At 46.3% G+C, this 22681-nt stretch overlaps 1 protein-coding gene across 2 annotated transcripts in view; it reads right to left on the reverse strand.

Annotated features, from left to right (window-relative positions):
* Nucleotides 1-22681, reverse strand: part of GTSE1 (G2 and S-phase expressed 1) — a 354076-nt gene that overhangs the window by 302211 nt on the left and 29184 nt on the right. For both annotated transcript variants that reach the window (XM_078679841.1, XM_078679849.1), the window contains exons 2-3: nucleotides 21437-21495; nucleotides 17285-17342 (exon numbers count right to left, since the gene is read on the reverse strand). In XM_078679841.1, coding sequence (XP_078535967.1) covers nucleotides 17285-17342; nucleotides 21437-21464 — 86 coding nt within the window. In that variant the 5' untranslated portion in view covers nucleotides 21465-21495. The remainder of the gene's footprint in view (nucleotides 1-17284; nucleotides 17343-21436; nucleotides 21496-22681) is intronic.

Genomic DNA, 22681 nt, shown 5'->3' on the forward strand with positions numbered 1-22681 from the left:
GTGATCCGGAGAAGGGTGCTCCAGTGGGTGGACGACAACAACATCTTGTCGGACCTCCAAGCTGGATTCCGCTCTGGTACTGGGACCATTGAGCAGGCCTTCAGATTGGCTCTTCTACACTGGAAGGTGGTGGTGCTGGGCGGGGGCAGTTTATATCTGGCTTTTATAGACCTAAAAACTGCCTTCGCCCTGGTTCCCAGGGAGAAGCTATGGAAGGTTCTGCTAGATTTGGGGTTGCCCTTGTATATCCTTTCTCTTTTGGTAAAATTACATGCTGGCAATTTTGCGCAGGTTTGATGGGGTACAAAGGGTGAAAAAACCGATAGGATCCCCGTGGGAAGGGGCATCCGTCAGGGATGCGTGTTAGCCCCCACCCTGTTTTCTCTTTATGTAAACTGCGTGGTTGAACATCTGCTAAGAAATCCCTCGGACGCTCCATCCCTGGCGGGTAAACGGATCCCAACACTGCTTTTCGCAGACGATACTCTTCTTATCTCAAAGTCCCCTATGGGTCTTCAGAGCCTTTTGAACAGTTTTCAGGAGTTTTGTCTGTTGAGGGGGTTGGTAATCAATACTGATAAAACGAAGTTTTTGGTTATGAATCCCCCGAAGAAGCTCGGTCGACCTCCAGCTCTGAATTCTGAACCACTGGAGAGGGTTTCAGAGTTTGATTATCTGGGTATTCGCCTTAATGATTCCTTTACCTGGAATCCGCACATCCAAAAAATGCTACTGGGCCACAAAAGGGTGGGAGGCACCTTATTAAAGGAACAACGCTCCTCAACTAGTAAACCTATAGCCCCAGTTGTGGAAATATATAAAGCCAGAGGGGTCAGTGCCGTCCTATATGGGGCTGAGCTATGGGGCACCTGCAACCTGGACGCACTAGCTAAATCGGAGAGCAAATTTTTGAAAGATCTGATGGCTCTCCCATGGTGCAAACCAACAGTACCAGTGCTATTGGATCTAGGTTGCAGATCCATCAGGGACCAAGCGCAACTTCGCCCCCTGCTCCTCTGGGCACGACTATGGCGGACGCCAAAACTAGCCTCCAATGCGGAAGCACTATCAGAGGTTTTGGCTAAGGCAGGCTGGTCCAGGATTAAATGTTTGAGGGATGTCAAATGGTTGCTGGGGGAGATTGGGTTACCAGATGCATGGGCACTGAGAACAGCCCCACCCAAAGCTACGATTAAAAAGTTGTACTGGAACTGGGTCTCTGCTAAATTACACTCAGATTCACGACATTGCAACTCTACTGTAGCTTTTGTGAGAATCAAAGATGTGGTGGCTTATGAACCCTACTTAGATACTATTTCTATCCCTCTTGATCGTACTTTGTATTTTAAGTTTGGAGTAGGGATTCTTCCAGTAGGTGAGGTAGTCGACCGGTGGAAACGGTCCTACCAATTTTCCCCGTTGTGTGCGTCTTGTCCCACCCGAGTAGAGTCGGTGGCCCATATCTTTTTTGAATGTCCGGATTATCATGCACCCAGGATCCGTTGGTTAAAATCCCTATGTAGACTCTTAGGCACCCGTCTGCATATAGTGGCGATGCGTATTTTAATGTCTGACACATCCACCGTGATTGTTTGTGCTGTGTCAAAATTTTTAAAATGGTCTTGGTTGATTCGTACAAAAAGGCTTTGTCGATTTAATTCGGTTTTAACTGTTCTAATATTTTCCTCTGTTTAAATCATGTGTTTGTTTTAGAATGTGATCTTTATTTATACTGTATTTTGTATTGTTGTACAAGCTTTTATGGTATTCTTATATCGAAATAAAGCCCATCAATCAATCAATATCTTTTTGTTAATATTCCATTCACAGAACAGTTCTTTAAACGGCTATGGTCCAACATGATTAGGTTGGTATGGGCAGACAAACAGCAGCGAGCCTCTTACAAATGCCTCACGTTGAGACTTGTGAGAAGTGGGTTGGGAGCACAGGAAATAAAATTATATGCTCTTTAGTCTTAGGCCCAATTCTTTCACTATTGGCTTCATCCCACCCCATTCGAGCCACATCTAGCCATAGAGCGAGATCAAGCCTCTCCCAGGCCACTTACAACAGTGCTGTTCAACCCTATTAGGAGCCCAAGGCTGAAATTAACATGGTAGAGTGTGTGCGGTTGTCTTGGACGGACTTAGGAGATGTGCTGGCCTCGCTACACTATAGGCTCCTTCCATAAACCTTGCTGATACTACCATACCCCGCCCCCGCAACAAGACAAAGGTGCAACTAGGTACGCAAATGTCATGGGCATAACAGCCTTCTTGGATTAATACCAGATAACTAGTTTACCCCAGCATTTGAGGGCATGCGTTCACATACCCTCACCCCCGTTGAATACACTATTAAATTATCAAATTTGCGCTGTCTGTAGGACTCTACACTTTCCCAGCACCACCTCCAGCCCTGGAATATGTCCATACCACTACTTCACCACGAAAACTGATTACCTGTTTTATACGTATACACTGGACGCCTCCCCTGCCAAGAACTCACGCGGACTGGGGCATGAACCCGGGCTGTCTGCAGCGTGCCTTCTGTTTTGGGCAATTAGAAATTCTGTCCCCAATCGTTTGAGGTGCATACATTTTAAATGCATACACAGTTCATACTGTACACCACTACAATTACATAAAATGGGAATACTTTCCAACCCCCACTGTCTGCTCGATCCACGTGCCACATTTATCCATCTTGCATGGAATTGTCCTAGAGTTGTGGACTTTTGGAACAAAGCTTGCATCACAGTATGCAAAATTACTGAGTGGCACTCATACAGGAGCCCGTGTTTGGCCTTCTCGGCTATGTGAAGGACAAACCCAACATATATCGTCACCTCACTGCAATGTGAATCCTTTACACGCAACACAGTGGAAATGCACTGGGGCAGGAAGCCAGCCCAGACTATTCAGGCTTGGGTAAATGATGCTACCTATAGTCAAGACCAGCTTTCTACATTCTGGTAACTTATACCACAGCGATCTTGACCTATAGATATTTGGAAGCCCTTCACCACCTACCTTCGTCAGAAAAACACAGACATGTTGGCCACTCAGAATACCCCGGCCCTATTCGTCAACAGTAACCCTACATGGGTAGAATCGCTTGGACACACCATATGCTTTCATCATCTAAAAATGCAGGCAGCACAATCTGACATTCTTTTTTTCATTGACATTATATGAATACTGCTCTGTTAAATGGTCTAATTCTATTACTATGCCCGACCCATTTTACTGTATATGCTGCAATTCATTTTCAGCCAACTATACCCTACAGCATCATGATATAGTTTTGCACTTCTTTTTGAAATGCCAATAAATAAAATGTATATTATTTAAAGCTTCATACTTCTACAGCAATGTAGAGTGGAGAGTCTTAAGGAAGTCTGCTTCTGCTTTACTCAACCACGGTTGCTCCCTCAACCTGCCTAAAATGTTAGACAATTTACTCTCGGGACCCACTTTTCCTAATACTTACGTCAAGACAGATGTTAGCAGGGAGCTCCTTCCCGAAGCCAGAATAATATACATGCAGTATCCGTTGACCTCCTTATTTGCTTCAGTCTGACGGTGGCTGGTAGTGAACGGTCATATGGCCTCCTGCGTGACCACAGTGAGTTTTCCATCATCTCAGACTTTGGAGCTTCTTGCTTAGTGCTATCCAGCTTCTCAGGCATTGGAGTCCTGGTACCAATAACCATAGAGGTTTCAGGGTTGTGGAATTTAATAATATATCTACTGTATAACAAATCCACTTGTCTCATTGGTGCCAGTAACGAAAGCTCTAAATCTGCACTACTGCAAGGACATACACCACTTTTGTGACTTCATTTAAGAATTAGGTCCCTAAGTCATGAGTTAAGCAAGACTTTTTTTTTTGTTTTAATTCTGTCTCTATCTGTAGGCTGATTTTACTGTGAGTGACAGCATTCTGTTCTTTTCACAAGGAGAATGTCAGAACACAAAGTAGTTTTGTTTGGTGCCAGGGACTACTGTTGCAAAATGTGTGCTTTGAGATAATTATTAAATTATTATTGCTTTTTGGCAATGTTTGTTTTAACCCATTGCGTGCTCATGACGAGCTCAGCTCATCATGAGGCACGGTTGAGCTGCACTCATGACGAGCTGAGCGAAGGGGTTAATGGTGAGGGCCTGGCAGCTACCACAACAAAAACATTTTACAAAAACTGTGTCAAAACATAACATGTAGTGACAAATCAAAAGGCTGACCACCAACGTCAGACATATTGGCTGTGCCAACGATTGTTTATATTCTCATTTCCTATAATCTGCTTGAAATTGGTTGTACCGATTTTCCATTCTGAATATTTTTGGGGAATACAAGCACGCATCAACATATTTTACTAGATGATGCTTCAAAGAAAACGGTACCAAACGTTTCACAGAAAGTGCTGCCAATTGTTATATTTCCTAGTTGCACTCTTTCGTGAACATTTTATTTTGAAGGCAAAGGTTCCTAAATCTTGCTTTCAAGCTGCTGCAAATATCTGCATCTAATAAGAAAGCATTCTGAGAGCATTTTACACAGCTTCATATTGTTAAACTCTGCAACCGTGTGCACACATTTTTATACTTGGGACCACTGTCAGCAGTGCAGTCTTAGCTTACATTTCCTTAAAGCGCTCACCCCAATAATAAAGGCTTTGTATTAATGAACCTCAAATACAAGTTCAAACAGCATTAGCCTAGGGACACAAATATTACCTTTACTGCAGGCAATGCCCTTCTCCGATCCATAATGTGGTATTGTAAACTGGCAAAGGGTTTGTGCTGTAGGGGTTCGGACCTATTTGTCACAAGGACAAAAACATGAAAATGTGTTCTCCTTGACCCTAAACAATAGGGAGCCAGCCTGGGAGCCAGCCTATAGGAATTCCACACCCCTTCAAGTGGACTCCTATGTATACAATCTTAGGAATGTGAAGGTCTGGCAACATAAGGACATATGGTAAATTGGGGCATTCAGCAATTGTAAAAGAGGAACTCATTCAAAGTCCCCATGCACAGTGGCTCACCTGATGGGACACTGGGCAAAGAAACATCTTCTGTTTTAGACAGCCTCTAAGATCAGAGGCTTAAGGATGCACAAACAGACTTACTGAGCAGAATATCCCCATTTCCTCCCATGAGCTCTCTCATAGTCAAAGGAAATCTTTAGGGCTTTGTGCAGGAGAACCAGGTTCCATTCCTGGACTTGCAGGTCACAGCTTTGCATTGCCTGAAAAGACTTACTTTTCTCACAGCCCACTAACAGGTGCCTGGGGAATAGATGTTCTACAACGAAGTAGCACAAGAAGCTCATAAATGCCTTTCGGTCCTTTCCAGGGTGATAGCTTAGAAACAGGTGGAAAGGTGAAAGGCATTTGTAGTGTTTCCCTTTCAGCATTAGAAGGTTTGGCTTCCTCTCCTCCATTCACTACCCTTCATCTCCGGTTGATACTTGAAACCATGGCTTTGCCTGTACTGTTTCAAGTTATGTGGCAATGCTGTCCTACATTTCCCATGTATTTACTCTAGGCTCTACTTTTGACTTGAGCTTGGATTCTTCAAAGCACAACAAAAGGCTGAAAGCTGCACTTCACAAAAAAACAAATCTCCAACACCAAACCTTTTTCGTTCCATGGGTTGCACACTACAAGGGTGAATGTCCCTCTCAGTTTGGAAGTTCAGGAGGGTTTTTAAACAAATAACTTAAATATCATTTAGCAGATATCATAAAAAGAAATTGTTAGACTTCAACCTTTAAATCTCATGTTGGAGACTGGAGAGTATTACAGAAATTATGTTGAGTTCATTCTGTCTTTAGTTTAGACTGTGGTTTCCCTGGAGCCCTACAGGCCATGGGAGGCCTTGGTCTTAAGCTCTTTATTTCCATCTTACGGACCACGGGTTGTTTGGGAAAATAGGAAGTCTCAAAAGCCCATTTTGTAAAAAGCTTTACACTATCTTGTCCATTAGTGCATTCCCTTTCTTCATCTCTATCATCATGTAGACTTTGACAACTTAAGCCTATTCCACGGCAAAGAACCATCTCTCAAAACAGATTTCTGGCTGATCTTCATGAGGTCTATCATCTTTGTAGGTAGGAAAAGTGGCACCTTTTACTAAAATATGCTGGACTGCTACATGGTCCTCTTCATAGCTACGTAGTCCTCTGTTCATAGCATATGCTGGACTGCTACATGGTCCTCTCTTCATAGCTGCGTGGTCCGCTTTTCAAACTTTCAAAAGTATAGGCTCCAAGACATGGAAGATGAGAGACTGGATCTGGAAAGTTTTGCTTAGCAGTACCCCTGCGCGTCAGTAGGTGGTGTTTTGCAGCTCCGCGCCCGTCGCTGACATTGTGTGCGCCGAGATGTTGTCACGGAGACTACTTAGGCGCCACCCATGCACGTGGACGTCAGTTCTGAACACTACTTTCCGCGCTGAAACGCAGAGCCATGCAAGAAACTGACCATTGGTGCATTAAACTAGGGCCCTAAAAGGGGATGACCTTAACCCTAGTAATCAGTTCGCAGAACGGGGAGGATGGGTGGGGCGGTAAGGAATCCATCACTAACTAATGTCTCTTACAGATAGATCATTACACAAGTAGTAACTTGTGCATCTGAAAGAGACACGTTCGAGATAGATGCCTTACCTTAGAATAGATACCCCAGCAATACCAACCCCGGTGGTGGGTCTGCGAACGAGACTAAACCAAAAAGTCACGGAGCACAGAGGGTCAAAGAAGCCGTCTCTCCGGACCAGACTGTCAAGGCAGTAGTGCTTTGGGCAGCGAGGCCCATGTAGCAGCCTGACAAATGTCCTGTAAGGGAACGCCACGTCCCAAGGCAGTAGTGGCTGCAGTTGCCCTGGTCGAATGGGCACGCAACCCCACAGGAGGCTCCTTCTTGGCCAAGGAGTAACATGCTTTGATGCACAAAACAACCCGCCGGGAAATGGTTCGTTTGTGCACAGCCCGATCTTTTTCTAGCCAACAAAGTGTTGATCATCCACCCGGAACTTTTGTGTACGCTGCAGATAGAAAGCGATTCAGAAAAGGGGGTGGTGATGAACAAAGTGTCTGAATTAAGCAGACCACTCTTACCCAGTCCAAAGATCAGGGCTTGATCCATCACCGTTATTTAGCTCACTGCCCCATCCCAGCTCAGAACCTGGCTATATGCAAATTAGTCTGTCCCTGGCCCAGTGCATCATGGGAACAGGGCAGACCAAACTACCAAGCCAATTCTTCACCAGAAAGGAGACAAGGAGTCAAAAAATGACTGAGGTGAGTGCTAAATCTGGATCTGTGCGGAAAAAGAACAAGCATTTACAATGCAATGGTTTCGCCTTTGGAAAAGTTAGAGCTATTGGCATTGCTCATGACATTTCTTTTTTTTTTTTACTTATAAATAAATGGCATTGTTATTTACATTGCCAACAGCTCTCACAGCCCTCACAGCCCACACAGCTCTCACAGCCCACACAGCCCACACAGCCCACACAGCCCACACAGCCCACACAGCCCACACAGCCCACACAGCCCACACAGCCCACACAGCCCACACAGCCCACACAGCCCACACAGCCCACACAGCCCACACAGCCCACACAGCCCACACAGCCCACACAGCCCACACAGCCCACACAGCCCACACAGCCCACACAGCCCACACAGCCCACACAGCCCACACAGCCCACACAGCCCACACAGCCCACACAGCCCACACAGCCCACACAGCCCACACAGCCCACACAGCCCACACAGCCCACACAGCCCACACAGCCCACACAGCCCACACAGCCCACACAGCCCACACAGCCCACACAGCCCACACAGCCCACACAGCCCACACAGCCCACACAGCCCACACAGCCCACACAGCCCACACAGCCCACACAGCCCACACAGCCCACACAGCCCACACAGCCCACACAGCCCACACAGCCCACACAGCCCACACAGCCCACACAGCCCACACAGCCCACACAGCCCACACAGCCCACACAGCCCACACAGCCCACACAGCCCACACAGCCCACACAGCCCACACAGCCCACACAGCCCACACAGCCCACACAGCCCACACAGCCCACACAGCCCACACAGCCCACACAGCCCACACAGCCCACACAGCCCACACAGCCCACACAGCCCACACAGCCCACACAGCCCACACAGCCCACACAGCCCACACAGCCCTCACAGCCCACACAGCTCTCACAGCCCACACAGCTCTCACATCCACTGCTCAGGACAGCCATCCATGACTGCCCGGAACACGATATCACAGTCAAGGGCAGACTGATTAATGTCCAGATGGATTACGTGACTACCCTACACTCTAACTAATGTATCACATGAATACCTTCTATTGCAACCTATGGATTACATGAATACCCTTTATGTTATCCTATGGATTACATAATACACCCTCTACTCCAGCCAATGGGTTACGTGACTATCCTGTACACAATTAGTGAATGCCAATGAATGTATTACATAAATACCTTTCACTCCAGCCAGCGTGTTTGCCCTATACTCCCGTCATTGTATTACATGAATACCTTCTACGGCGGCCAGTGCGTTACATAAACACCCCGGCATATTAATGATGTGAATACCCTCTACTCACGCCAACGAATGGCACGAATGCCTTCTACTGCAGCCAATGTGTTATGTAACTACTCTCTACGCCAGTCTATGGATTAAATGAAAACCTTTCACTTTAGAAAATCTAAATAATAGCCAAGCTGGCTCCAAAGAGCCCAAATTACATAACTACGCTGACAGCTAGCCAAGGAAATGAGCTGTAGATGCCCCAGGGCCAAGACGGAAACATTCACAGGAAAAAGTGAAACCAACAAAACAATGGGACAAGACAACGACAATTCATTATAATTCTTTGTTACTTCTTTTCACAAAAAATGGCAGAGTTCAGCGGGAGAATACTCAATGACGCCCCTCGCCAAATGACTCCAGCAGGTGGAAATGGGTTTATTAGAGAGAGTGAAGAGGGCGGCGGGCCAGAACAGAAACAGTTTATATGATATGTTATGTGTATTTGTATAGCGCACAACACGTGGGAGTGCGTCCTGGTGCGGGGCTAAGTGAAAAGCCAGGGCTTCAGTTTCTTGTGGAATTCAAGAGCTGAGGAGACGGCTCTGATGCACATGGACAGGTCATTCCAGCCTTTACCTACTTAAAAACTTTATTCGGATAGCGCAATATCCATAAAAGCACATTCCAGGCTTTAGGAGTGAGGTAGGAGCTGGCACGACCGCCGTACAAAACTTCTTAATTTGTTTCAAACATACCCTCAACAGCGACACTCATTCCCCCATGATGGCTAAAATCAAATAAATATCCTCTGCCTCACCGCTGAATGCCTGAAGAGAACCATGTACCTTTGAAACGCGGTCACTAGATATGCTCCCAAGACGCCTCCTTGATCCTGCCAACCTCACAAAGACCTTACAGGTGAGACAGATCTGCATCGAACCCAAGGCTAAAAAACCTCAGCCCCAACAAGCCCTAAAACCTATCAGTTCACACACTTGAGCAAACTGCAAGACTCAGGCAAATGCAGGACATGGTTCAACTGACAAGACGCACCTATGCGAGACTGAATCCACACCGGGAGAGCGGCGACATTCCTGGAGGGAAAGTGAATACGCTAAAGATGGCGCCGGTGGCAAGGTGTCTTATCGTAAGCTTGACCGTCACAAGGCATTTTTTAACCATTGGCGACTATGTAGATGCCAGTGTGCCACAGTTGCTTACATCTGTAATTTAGATAAGCTGGGGGGAGGGAGGGGAGAGCAGCACAGCAAAAATCAAACAAACACTGGAAAACCAACAGGTCTGGGTTTAATGTGTTAATGCAAGCAAACTTAGCACATTAAAGGGAGACAGACAGGGTAGAGCCAGCTGGAACGGCCGAAAGGGTTATCGCTGTAAAGTAGTCCCATATACTTGAATAGCCAATAGCATAAGGGGGGGAAACAAATACTTTACTGGCATGGACCTAAAGAAGGCCCCTTGCGGTGCAGGGGGTCTCCCACCTCCACCTCCCCCTCAACTCTTCAGTGGCCCCCAAACCCGCCAGAAGGTCCCTATTGTCCACAAGGACAATGAATATCTATGGAATATGGGAGGGGGCTCCCCCAGCTTCACATTCATTTAAGTTACACCACTGTTCACTGGCTGAGCCAAGACATGATTGACAAAATCTCAAACCAATGGCTGAAGGAGGCTGGTTGAAGAAAGCGAATGTTTTAAAAGAGCAGACCCAATTCCTCTCTATGTGCACTGATAGCAATAGGTTCGAAAACCGAGACCTCAAAAGAAACCTGAATTCACACTCTACTCATAGTAAAAACAACTATTTGCACTCAATGTGGGAGTTACATTCAACTTTAATGAACTTGGAAGTTCTTGCCGCCGGCACCTGTTGGTCAGTTATCGTTTGCGGAGGGATATTGTCGGCCATAAGAACTCCGTGAACGAGGGTCCTGAACAGGATTTCTTTTTTAAATGTGGTGTCTAATGTAAGGACTTATTTACTCACCTTTGTTAGGAGTTTCCACAATTGTAGTAAAGTGTGAACTTTAACATCTTTTAAACACGGATACTATAAAGTGGACTCATACCGTGTCAAGATTTACATTCTATACTACTTAAAGTAAAATATCACTATTGACATGAATATATATATACACACACTCATAATCAGGAACTCTCACTCATTCCGGGTCTTTGTTCGCATACAGAACGTCCATCATAAAATACACAGACAATTTTGGAGATTTTGGGTGAGTGAAGGGAGACACATATGATAGGTTTGAGGCGAGACGAGGGCGGGAGTCACATATGCCAGGTGTGGTGATAGGTTTGAGGCGAGGGGGGGGGGGGGGGGGCAGGGAAGGGAGTCACGCGCTTTATAGGTGAGTGGAGGGAATCACAACGGAAGGCAATGAACGGAGGATAGGGTCAGGTGGAGGGAAAGGGGGCACACGTGCCAGGCACTGACAGGAGTTTCAGGGGTTTGTATGTGGAGAGGAAGGGGGGGGGTGTGCACATATGAGGGGCAGTGTGGAGAGTTTTGGAGAAAAGTGGAAGGCAGGGAGTCACGGTCACATGTGAAAGGCGGTGACTTGTTTTTTTTGGGGGGGGGGGGCAGGGATTCATATCTGAAAGGCAGTTTCGAGAGCTTTGAGTGCAAACTGACATGTGAAATCCGTGAAGTGGGGTTTGGTGGGGGGATAGCACGGAGGCAGTTAGTTACTTGTGCCAGGCATGGCGAGAGAGAGCGAAGGGGGAGGGGAGGGGGGGAGGCGGGTGAAAGTGAGGCGGGGCGCAGCAGGTGACATGGCGGAGGCTGGGAGCCCTCGGTGACACAGGATCGGGAGGGATCCTGCCACATCCTCCAGTCTAGGACCAGGCGGCTCGAAGCCAGCCCCCCCCCCCGCCCCCCGCAAAATGTTTATATACCACTAGACAGACAAAATGTGTTCTGTGAGTAGCCTTTCTTTCACATCTGGTCAGAATGGTGGAAGCAGGATGGTGGAGGAGGGAGTAGTTTAGGGAAGGATGTAAAAATCAGGAGTAACCATGCGAGGAAACAAGACCTAAGACTGCATGGCTTGACAGTCTCTCCCTTTCCCCCACTTGGTGCCATAGTAGTTCCTCAGCTCGTCACATCAAGGAGGCATCGGGCACCCACTTGGGCACTCCAGGGTTGGAGCGGTGGTCCAAGGATGTAGGCGAAGTGGGCCATGGGAGGTTAAGGGTCCGTTTCACTCCAATGGTAAAATCCGGTCCCAAGCAACACCACAGATCTGGAGGGGGAGGCCCCGGGCACAGCCTCTGCAGACGGGCTGGCACTGTGAGCCTGCCGCACCACGGCCAGACTACCGCCCCGAGTAGTGGAGAATGGGCCTCCGCCACAAGCTTCAAGGGGCGGAGGGCTGTGGCAGATGCTGTATGTGCCGTGGACGGAGCCGGTGCCTTAAGGAAGGGTCTGCCGACGATCAAGTAGCTTTCATTGGCCGCTGCTGGGCCCAGCTCCACTTATGACGGCCCACAGTCCTGGGGCCGCGACACTCCTGGCCGTGCATTCGCCGCTCCGCACATGGCCTCGCCACAGGAACCTCGGCTGGCCAGCACAATGTTCAGCCTCTGCTCAGGCCGTGTCCCGGTACGCCACACCTTCTGCCGAAGTTCTCTTCACAATATATGAATATTTGTGTATGCATGTGTGTGTCGGTGTGCATACATGTTTATATGTGTATGTGTGGACAGTCAGGGTTAGATGCGAGTATACGTTCCTTTCCTTTGAATGAACGAGTTGGTCACTTGGTAAGGATAAATCATTCTTGTCTTCATTTTATCTTAGCAGGAGTGTGTTGGTGCGCAAGTATGTGTGTGTTAGTGGGATTATTTGTCTGCACGGATGTGTACATATGTGTTTGTGTATACCGGTAGATCCATGATGGCGTGTATGCATATGTGTTTGTGTATGTTGGTGTGCATACATGTTTATATGTGTATGTATGGCTGGCGTCTTGGTGTGCGTGTACGTGCAAATGTTTGAGTACGTTTATGTGTGTTGCTGCCTGTGTATGTATGTGTTTGTGTGCATGTATGTGCACGTGTGTGTGCGTGAGTGTGCCCTTCACACGCGCCTCCATTGGAAACCTACGCCAAGCGTGAGTTGAGATATGGGAACAGGGCGTATTTCATTTTTTCTCGTTTCTTTTGCTATTTAAACTGTCTTCCTTTGCTGAATAGAACCCTGCGAGTTCTTCCTTTTATGCGGAAACTAAATAATGAAGTAATTTTACTACAGCCAGTAATTCTGTCCGACTCCAGACATTGTCATAAAATAAATTAGTAAATGCATGAAATGAATTTTTAATTTCCATTTATGCGGTTTCTAGTAAAGGAGGGGTGCAGCCCTCGGTGGTGGGGGGTAGAGGGGGTGCCCCGCTGGGTTCCTTCACTGTGCTCTTACTGTAACACGGCTCAAACACTGTCCTTTGTCACACGCGTGGCCCGAGGCGTTGTGTGTGGGGCCAGGCATCCTTCGGAGCCTTTCCCTTGTGTAGCGCTGCGAGTCCGGAGTTCGCCTGATTCTAAGCGCTTCCACGTTGTGCCTGTAGGGAAACAGAGGCACCGAGAGAGAGGATTTATCAGCTTTACTTCCTCAGGCCACGTTTGACACTGCACACGTCCGAGGGGGGGCATTAAAAGGAGAGTGAGAGAGGAGGAAGCAGGGCCCCAGCCGGGGGTTGTGTTGTTTAGGGGGGCTGGCGAGCGTTATTTCTTTAAAGTATTTTGCGGAGTTTCCAGATTCACCTGAGACTTGTTTTCCTCGTGCAGGTTTTCCTTGGATACTTTTCTTCAACTCATTCGTATACAGGTTACTAACCCATCGAATTGTTATAGTAAAGAAGGGTCGTTCCCCAAAGGTGGGTGGTGAGACCGCATCTGGCCTGTGACGCCGAGAACCCTCTGGTGCTCAGTAAAACGTGCACGGGATTGCAGAGGCTTCTTGCAAACTTGAACATGTTTTCTGTAGGAGCTAGAATGGGAGACGGGCACACGGAGGGGGGGAGGGGGGACGGCGGGAGGAGGGACACGGAGGAAGGCAGGACCACACGGAGAGCGGGAGGGGGGAGAGCGGGAGGGGGGACGGCGGGAGGAGGGACACGGAGGAAGGCAGGACAGCAGCAAGCACGGCCCGGCCGGACCAGATTCGGGGGCGTTCCCGGCTTTTGGCTGACGTAGCATGACGTAGCCAAAAGCCAAAGATTCTCGGGAACGCCCCCGAATCTGGTCCGGCCATGACGGACGCCTCTCTGTTCCAATGGCTAGCCTCCATTTATGGAGCTAGCCAATGAAGCAGAGGGGCGTGTTCAAGTCACCCATACTAGAAACTACAGATTTCTCTGGAGGCGGAGCTTACAGCTCCGCCCTCCAGCGAAACCTAAAAACTAACGTCCGCGCGCATGGGTGGCGCGTAAGTAGTCTCTGTGACGTCATCTCGGCGCATACGAATCCAGTGACAGACACAGAGCCGCACCACGCCACCTACTGACACGCAGGGGTACTGCTAAGCAAAACTTTCCGGATCCAGTCTGATGCCTGGGGATATTCTAAGGTAAGGAATCTATCACGAAAGTGTCTCTTTCAGATCTTGATCCTGGCATAGACAGGGAGCCAGTGTAGCATCTTCAGGGCTGCCCTGGCTGACTGTTGTCTAGGAATTCGGAGCAATGTCCTTGCTGCAGTATTCTGGACCACTTGCATCCAGTTTATGAAGTATTTGGGTGCGCCAAGATACAGAGAGTTGCCGTAATACAGGTGGAACATCACCAACGCCTAGACCACTAATGTGTTGGAATTTTAAGGTATGAGGGGAAGGATTTTCCGGGAGCATATGCAGTAATCAGAAGCATTTACCTGAAAGTTTCCTGGCTTGGGTTTTTCCAAATTTAAACTTTCGTCTAGCCAGATTCCCAAGTTTTTTATTGCATTCTTTGAGATTGGGGGTTCTCCCAATTCGGTAGGCCAGCAGATATTTCTTGGGACTGTCTTGTTTCCCAGGAACATAAGCTGTTTTACCCCCATTCAGCTTTAGGCAGCATCTATTAATCCTTACTGGTACCTGTGTCATGCATTGTCCCAGCTGGTTGTGTATGGATTGGGGGCATCCCGTCACCGATAGGATCAGCTGCGTGTCATCAGCATACGATACTATGGATAGTCCAAATTCTTGTACTCTCTCTGCCAGTTTTTAGCAGTGGCCCTATTATCGTATGTTTCCATGATTTGGGGAATAAACCTTGGGTGAGGGAGAATGATACAAGAGCTGCCATGGTTGATTGTTTTTTTGCCTCACTGTAGCAGAATATCTTGTGGGATCAGATCTTGAGGAGATCCGGATTTGATCTTCTGCAGAATTGAGATCAAGTCATCCTCATTTAAATTTGTGAAGTGATCTAGTCTCACTCCTGTTTTAATTCTCACATTTTCGTTAACACTAGGGTGTGTTTCAGCATTATTTATGCTGCTGTTTTGTTGCAGGTTGCTATATAATATTTCTACCTTAATTTTAAAAATATCGCCAGCTGATTACATCTTTCTTTAGAGGCGGACTGGTTATTCATTTCATGATCAGTGGAAGTTAGGGAGCGCACTACTTTGAATAATTCTTTTGCGGAGTTACATGCAGAGTAAATTATTTCTTCAAAGTATTTGGCCTGGGCATGAGTCATCTAATTATGGTACTGTCTAATAGCCAGCTTGTATTGGTCTTTAAAGGAGAGGATCGTATTTTTTCTCTATATTCTTTTCAATCTTTTACGGGATTCTTTCAACAAAAGAAATTGCTCATTAAACCAGGGCGCTTTTTTCATCACTAGACAGTTGCTTCATCTTATTTTCTGAGGATGCTGTGCTGCTACTTTATTGATCCAGTCTGCCCAAGTCGTATCAGCCTTTTCCATATTATCGGTCAGGCATGGGGCTCGAGCTTCCAGTTCATTCACCATACTATCATGTAAGGTTTTTAGCCATTTATTCCTAGTCCTGGTAGCTTTATGACAGGTATGTGAGGTTATCTAATGTGATAGGTAAGAGATGGTGATCAGACCATGGCACTGGTACCGGAGTCCCTACCTTTAGATTAGGTTAGTTTGAAAAAAATGGCATCCAGTATGTGACCTTTTTCATGAGTACCCGCCCTTACCACTTGTTTCAGTTGCATGGCTTTCATGTCATGAATTAGTAGGATTGATGTGGCATTATCTGGTTTATCCAGATGAAAGTTAAAATCCCAAAGTAGGGTAGTAGAGCCTTGCTAGCCACCATTGTTGCTACTGTACCGGGTAGTTCCTCTAGGAAGGGTGTGCTGGGGCCCAGAGGTCTGTAGAGCAATGTGCCTGAAAAGGTAACATTAGGTGAGAATTTAAGACTAAATTGTACTGTGTCGCAGTTGGTAATAGTGAGGGGTAAAATGAGGAATTAAAATTCATTTTTAAATAGGATTGCCACCTACCGCCTGTTTTTCCCTTCTTCTCTTCTGATGTAGAGTTCTTCATTCTCAATTGACAGCATGATTTCTGTGGTGTGTACTGGCAGAGATCTACTGTTAATAAGTCCCATTTTCCACAGATTATTTTCTTTGTGGACCTATCTGAATGTTGGTGCCTGTCTATATTCCTTGAGCTGATCTTATTCAAGCATAGAGGGCATGTGATTTCCTTACCTATAAGGCTAGTAGGTAAAAAGATCTTCTCGCATCGGGGCCTCCTGAGTGCCTCAGCTTTATTAACTCTTTAGCTTTGTATATAATGTTCTTACGCTTTTCTGAGCCATTACAGGCAGAGTCCCTAGCCCTAGGCTGTGTCCGGGATGGGCTTGCCTTAGGCACGCCTTTGGCATGCCAGCGATCACAAGTAGGAGTTTTTTAAATTAGTAGCGCGCTGACCTGTTCCTCACTCCCCACAAGGGCGGGTCTTCTCAGCTGTGATCCCTAGTTCCTAGTCCTGCCCCACCACGCCGCCAGCCGCTCGGCGCAAGGTCAGGATTCCCCCTAGTACACAGTGAGTATCGAACATTTTCAGAAGTATCCCATTCAATTCACTTCACAGTTAGAGTTAAAAGAGTTTAAAAGTATTTTAAAAGCGTCAAATTCAATTCACAGTAGACAGTTTTACAATTAAAACTATGTGGCTAAAAACAGTGCAAATCAATTTCTCTAGTGGTACTCGTTGGTACCATGTTGCTGACCTTCAGTCAGATTCTCCTTAGCGCTTAGTCTGTGTTTTTTGAAAATGACTAGAACGCGGACCTGTCCCCGACTCCCCACAAGGGCGGGGTCTTCTCAGTTGTGATCCCAAGTCCTGCACCGCCCAGTCAGCCGCTTGGCACAAGGTCAGGATTCCCCCTACTACACAGATACAGATTCAACATGTAAACAACTTAAGAGATGAATCTAGCTTCCATGACGACAGTTCACAAAATAAAGCTCCAAAACCCCACCACGACCTATGCATTTCAAATCAATTTTGATCACTATCATCAACATGTAAGAGCATGCAGCAGACTGCTAGAGAGCCATTCAGTAGTGAATGAATCTAAGTTGTGAAAGACTAAAACAAAACTAAGCGGAACAAAATATTACAGATGTGTTTTTAAGATCAATTTTGAAATTTAGATGTCAGTTATCTCTGAAGTATACTGTTTTTCTTTTTACCTTGAGGGTGACAGAGAAAGATCAAAGTCAAATTGCTCGTCTGTCAGCAGGGTAATCTCTAGAAATGGAAAGAAATATTACTCACATGACAAAATATGGAGTCATCTTTTTTGAATCAGCAGAAGTTTATTACTTAATTGAAAAATAAAACCTCAAAATAAGAGTTCTAATGAGGTCTTAAGACAACTGGTTATTAGTTAAAGGCTATTCACTGTACTATCTATTGTACTCATGTGCCCCTTGAGTCCTAATGAAGAACATGTCAAAAAAGGAAGGACCAGGAATATCAACATCCAATCAAAGCAGGTTTGGTTACTAAATTTCTGCTAGCAGGTGGTGTCTAGTTTAATACTAATATGTGTATTAGCTGCATCAGGGAGATGGAAAACGATTGCGGGGGAGTTGGCATCTAAGATATCGCTGGGGTTTCAGGACTTGGAAACTGATGGATATTTAGAGAGTACACCATGACCTCACAAGAGACTACTCTGCTTATTCCCCCTAAACAGCCTACATACACGTTTATATAGGTTTGGGAGTTCAACACATCTTGGCCCAACATTGATCCAGTCTGAGTATTTAGGGCGCACATTATCGGACCATAGCCCTCTCTTTTTGACGAGTAGGCAGTAGGCGGAGCCCAAGGTGAACCCCCACATGGCACCAAAATGCTGCCCCCTTGGAGGACCCTGGCTTCAGGGAAGCTTTGGAATTGGCTATCACAAAATACTTCCATCTCAACCACGGCACAGCTAGCACCCAAATAACAGAATTGGAAGCTTTTAAGGTAACGATGAGGGGCCAATGCATGGGGCTGGCAGTTGGGATGAGAAGGGACTTGCTTAAAGAGACTTGGGCAACAAGCTGAGCTTTGCCAATTGCCAATCCCACCAAATAGCAGTTAAGAGACACAAAGAGCGAATATAATGTAACCCTAAAACGTCTCAGATGCATGGGCCTCCGAGATGATCAGGCGAGGGTACATTAAGGAGGGGGGTGGGGGGCTAAGTCAGGTAGACTCCTAGCATGGCTGATGCGCCCGGAATCTGACTGTCTACCGGTGGAGTTCTACTCTGCGTATGTACAGATCCTGGCACCCAAGCTAGAGGCGCTATACGCCGCGTTGCTGCAAGTGGGATCATTACCAGATTCGACCAGAGATGCACTGGTGATTCCTCTCCCTAAATCAAAAACCGCTGTGCAGCATATACCGTGGAATTCCAGCCCCTCTCCATGTTGAACATGGACTTTAAAATCCTCAGTTAAAGTATTGCCTCGAGGCTATTACCATTAATGCTGAAGCTGGTACATGGAGATCAAAACTGATTTATACCAACCAGGTCCACCACTGGTAATCTCCACACACACTTCCAATTTTCTACGTCATCTGGAAATTAGTGATTATCCAGACTCTTTGATATTGTTGGTAGACTTCGAGAAGGCGTGTGACTGAGATGAGACTTAATATGCAGTTATGGGGAAGATGGGACTGGGCACAGAGTGGATCAGATGGGTGAGACTGCTATGCACACACCCCATAGCACTGGAGGAACTATCAACTACTTGTGAGGTTTATCGGGGCACTAGGCAGGGGTGCCCACTATCACTTCTCTTGTTTGCACTCACTATCAAACTATGGGCAGAAGGATTCAGGAGGCAATGGGTGGGACATGGTCTCCTCATGGAGGGTAGAGAACACATTATTATATGCCAATGATTTATTAGTGTACCTGGGAGGGAGGAGTATAGGGGGTGACACACGCCCCAAGTTATTTGGAGAAGTTCTTGAAATTGGCAGGACTTTGGATAAATTAGGCAAAAACACAGCTGTTTCAGGCGTTAGCTGTACAGCAGCAGCAAGCTGACTTGCCCGAGGACTTAGCTTTGTCTCCCCAATCCTTTAAATACTTGGGAGTGCAGGTCCTTCATTCCTTGGAAGACCTGCAGGAGGGAAACCTGGGACCAGTGATTAGGTCTCTTAGAACAAATGTGCAATTTTTGTTGCTCCTTACGAACACATAAAATGTCTAGAATCGCATTATCCAAAATGATCATACTTCCAAGACTTAATTTTTTTGTGAACATCCCGGATGTAATTTTACCCACATGGTTCAGGGAACTAGACGAGTTACTTAGATTCTGATCGGGGGCGGAATAGGGTCTCCCTGGCCGTATGGTGTTGAACCCTGGAGAATGGATGACTAGGGGCCCCTCATTTTGAGTTATATTACCTGGCTGCACAGCTCCAGTGGCTGGCTCAATGGTTTAATGGGAGAGGACTTGAAACATTAGAACCCATAGGATTAGTCGATAACCAAGGACTGTTGTTGGCGAGGCTCTTTCATCCCTAACCCACGACCAGGAGTGCTGCTACGGTTGGCACTAAAATGCTGGCAGATGTGCCTCGGGCGTACACTCAGGCCCCCTCTTTATGCACCTGACCTGCCGCTGGTAGAACTCACACATGGTTTGTTAATCAAGTTTACGAGGCGCTTGAATTTCAGAGTGGACGTCAGCGGGCATTGTTACATGGAGTGATTGTTTTCCACAAGGTGAGCTCATGCCACTGGATGACCTTATATCCCAATATGCTTTCCCCTTGGCCAATTTCTAAAATGACCATGCTGGTGAGCGCATTCGGAGAGCTGTGGCAGGAGGGGAGGCAACAACCAAAGACATAGGCTGCTACAGGCAATAGTGACTTTAGAAGCGGCACGCCATTTAATGAAATGGCTCTATAAGCACAATTAGAGATGTTCACAAAACCTTTGGATAAATCCAGAGTCAGCTGGAATACCCACTTAAACAGGGATCTGAAGCTAGAGAGAGGACTGCAGTTCTGGGGAACCCACACAGATCTTTAAAATGCAGCCCTTAAACTAGTCCAGTTTAACTACATACATATGACATACCTCACACTACTCCAGCTGCAAGTCATTTATGGGGAAAGGACCGAGGCTGTCCAAAATGCAGAGAACGAGATGCGAGTTTCGAGCACATGATATGATCACGCCCGAACTTCCAGAGCTTTTGAACCTCAATATTAAACACAGTTACCAGAAGGTTGGCTCGTTCCTTACCATGCACAGCAGAGTTTGGGCTACTGGGACTGTTCGCTAGGCCCGAAACCAAAGTGGGCATTAGATTAGCTGATCTTGCACTGGACCTGGCCCGGAAACAAATAGTACTAAAGTGAATGGCGAAGGTGGGCCCTTCAGAAGTGATATGGGAGAGAGTAGAGGTGTGGCCATGGGCAGAGGAGAGAGTTCTGCTGCTGGTAGAGGCCAGGAACAAGGAAATGGTGGGTGAGTGCAAGTGACACAAAATAAGCAGCTTGCACGGCAGAGCCCCCCCCCCCCCACAATAAGCACTACGTAGAGATTAATGCATATAGGGCTCCCAAGGTTCACCCATCCCTCCGGGATTCATGAAACATGTTGGTTAAGGAGTGGATACCTACCTCCCCACTCTCACTGAAACGGCATAGATCCTAGAAAAGTATACTGAATGCAGACCTCCTGGATGACTTTCTTACTATGTTGTTCTTTTTTTTCCTTTCTTCCTGTAACATTGGCTTGGTTATTACATAATTTGATGGATATTGTACTCAAATGGCAGCCCCCAATGACTCCTCGGGGTTAGTATTCATGTTGAGGAATAAAAAACATATCCTTCACTGGAGGTAGACAGCGAACCAGCCGAAGTAATTGGCTATCCTTTGCTGGTGGCTCTTCGAAATGAGGGAGTTTGAAGTAGACATGCGCATTGTGTAGCTCAGATATTGGACTAAATATGGCCAAAGAGCTGTGGCGAACCATGTTGCTCATGTAGACATTATTGGCATTTTCAGTCACAAATTCAACAAGAGAGAGAGAGAGAGAGAGAGAGATACTTAATGATTTTGGGCTCTATGACTAACCCTGAATGGGAGAGGGGACAGAAAACAGAAGGCAGAAGAGTGTGGACTTCAGAAATAAGTTTAGAGCATTAAGACTAGAAAATTTACAGTCCATCGAGACCCCTGAGAGAATTACAATACTTACATTTAAGTCACTGTCTCAAATATTCAAGTTCCTGCTATGCAAGACCAACATGTGAAAAGGCATATCCATTTATCCATGCCAAATACCAAGACAACAGTGCACAACCTACCTGACTTAGTCACAGAGCTCATTTTCATAAGATGCAGCTGCTTTGTTGCGCAATACAACCTACAAAAAATACAACCACAAAGGGATTAACTACATTTAACACAAGCAGTCTAAGTCACTGTACTCGCATCGCTTTGCTAAAGGTACACATAGAACAGCAACCACGGTTCCCGTATCGGACCAGTTTCATGGCATAAAACATTGCCTATTGTGGTCAAATTGGAGGACTTACAATCAGGCAAATTATGTCAATCATAAGAAAGCCATTGCCCCTCCAGGAATACAAGCTAAGCATCCAAACCACTATGTTATCACCTCATATTGGCTAGTTGTTAATCTAATAAAATTATCAATCTTTGCTATCCACTGACACCAAAGAAGGAACATAACTCACATCCTCCTCTTCCCCCTCGTGCCCCCCCACACCATTGCCCTTTAAATATCTGCCATACATCAAACCATTTTACCACTTCAACCAAAAATCATGTTATTCCAATTTAAAACAAATTTGGGATAGTTCAAAATGTTCAATTCGGCTTACTGTATATGCCAGAAGAACTCACCATTAACTTGATAACCAACCTAACAGTGAACGGTTGTTTAGCAAAAGGGAACGCAAAACGTGGCATTCATAATTTATGTATATATAATTTTTATCTTATTTATCTTTACATTATCCGTATTCTCATCTTTATGGATTTTAAATACTTTTTACTTTTTCAACAGAATTGTGCCTTATACAACAATCCTACACGTGTACAGTTACAGTCTCAGGTACATATTTGTCGTTACACAATTCAATTTCTCAAGATCGATCTTTCTTTTTTAAAATGGAAGTGGTAACTATGTAACAATCGACATGTCATCTGGCGTGTATCGGCAAAACAATTGCCCTGAGACAGTCCTTTCTCTGTTTTAGCGAAGGAGAAATGTTTAAAAACATGTAGTTTACGTAAAGTCATTGACATCTGCTGTGACGTTACAGGGTTTCTGGAGCAGCTTTTACAGGCCAGGTTTAAAATAAAATCGGAACCTGGGGAGCGGAACCGTACACTCAGGCAGGAGAAACGCTACGTGCACCGGGAGCGAATTGGGTGTGGACACTGAGGCACCACCCTAGTCAGTGCATAATCGACAGCGCTAGCGGTGCACGGGAACACTCTACCCCCCCTTTGGCACTGAGCGACGAGTGGCGTGGGGAGATAACAAGAACTGGTGGCAACCTGCCCCTCAGGCAGTGTCCGGA

The sequence above is a fragment of the Lissotriton helveticus genome, chromosome 1_1 (genome assembly GCF_964261635.1).
Source record: "Lissotriton helveticus chromosome 1_1, aLisHel1.1, whole genome shotgun sequence".
Taxonomy (NCBI): domain Eukaryota; kingdom Metazoa; phylum Chordata; class Amphibia; order Caudata; family Salamandridae; genus Lissotriton; species Lissotriton helveticus.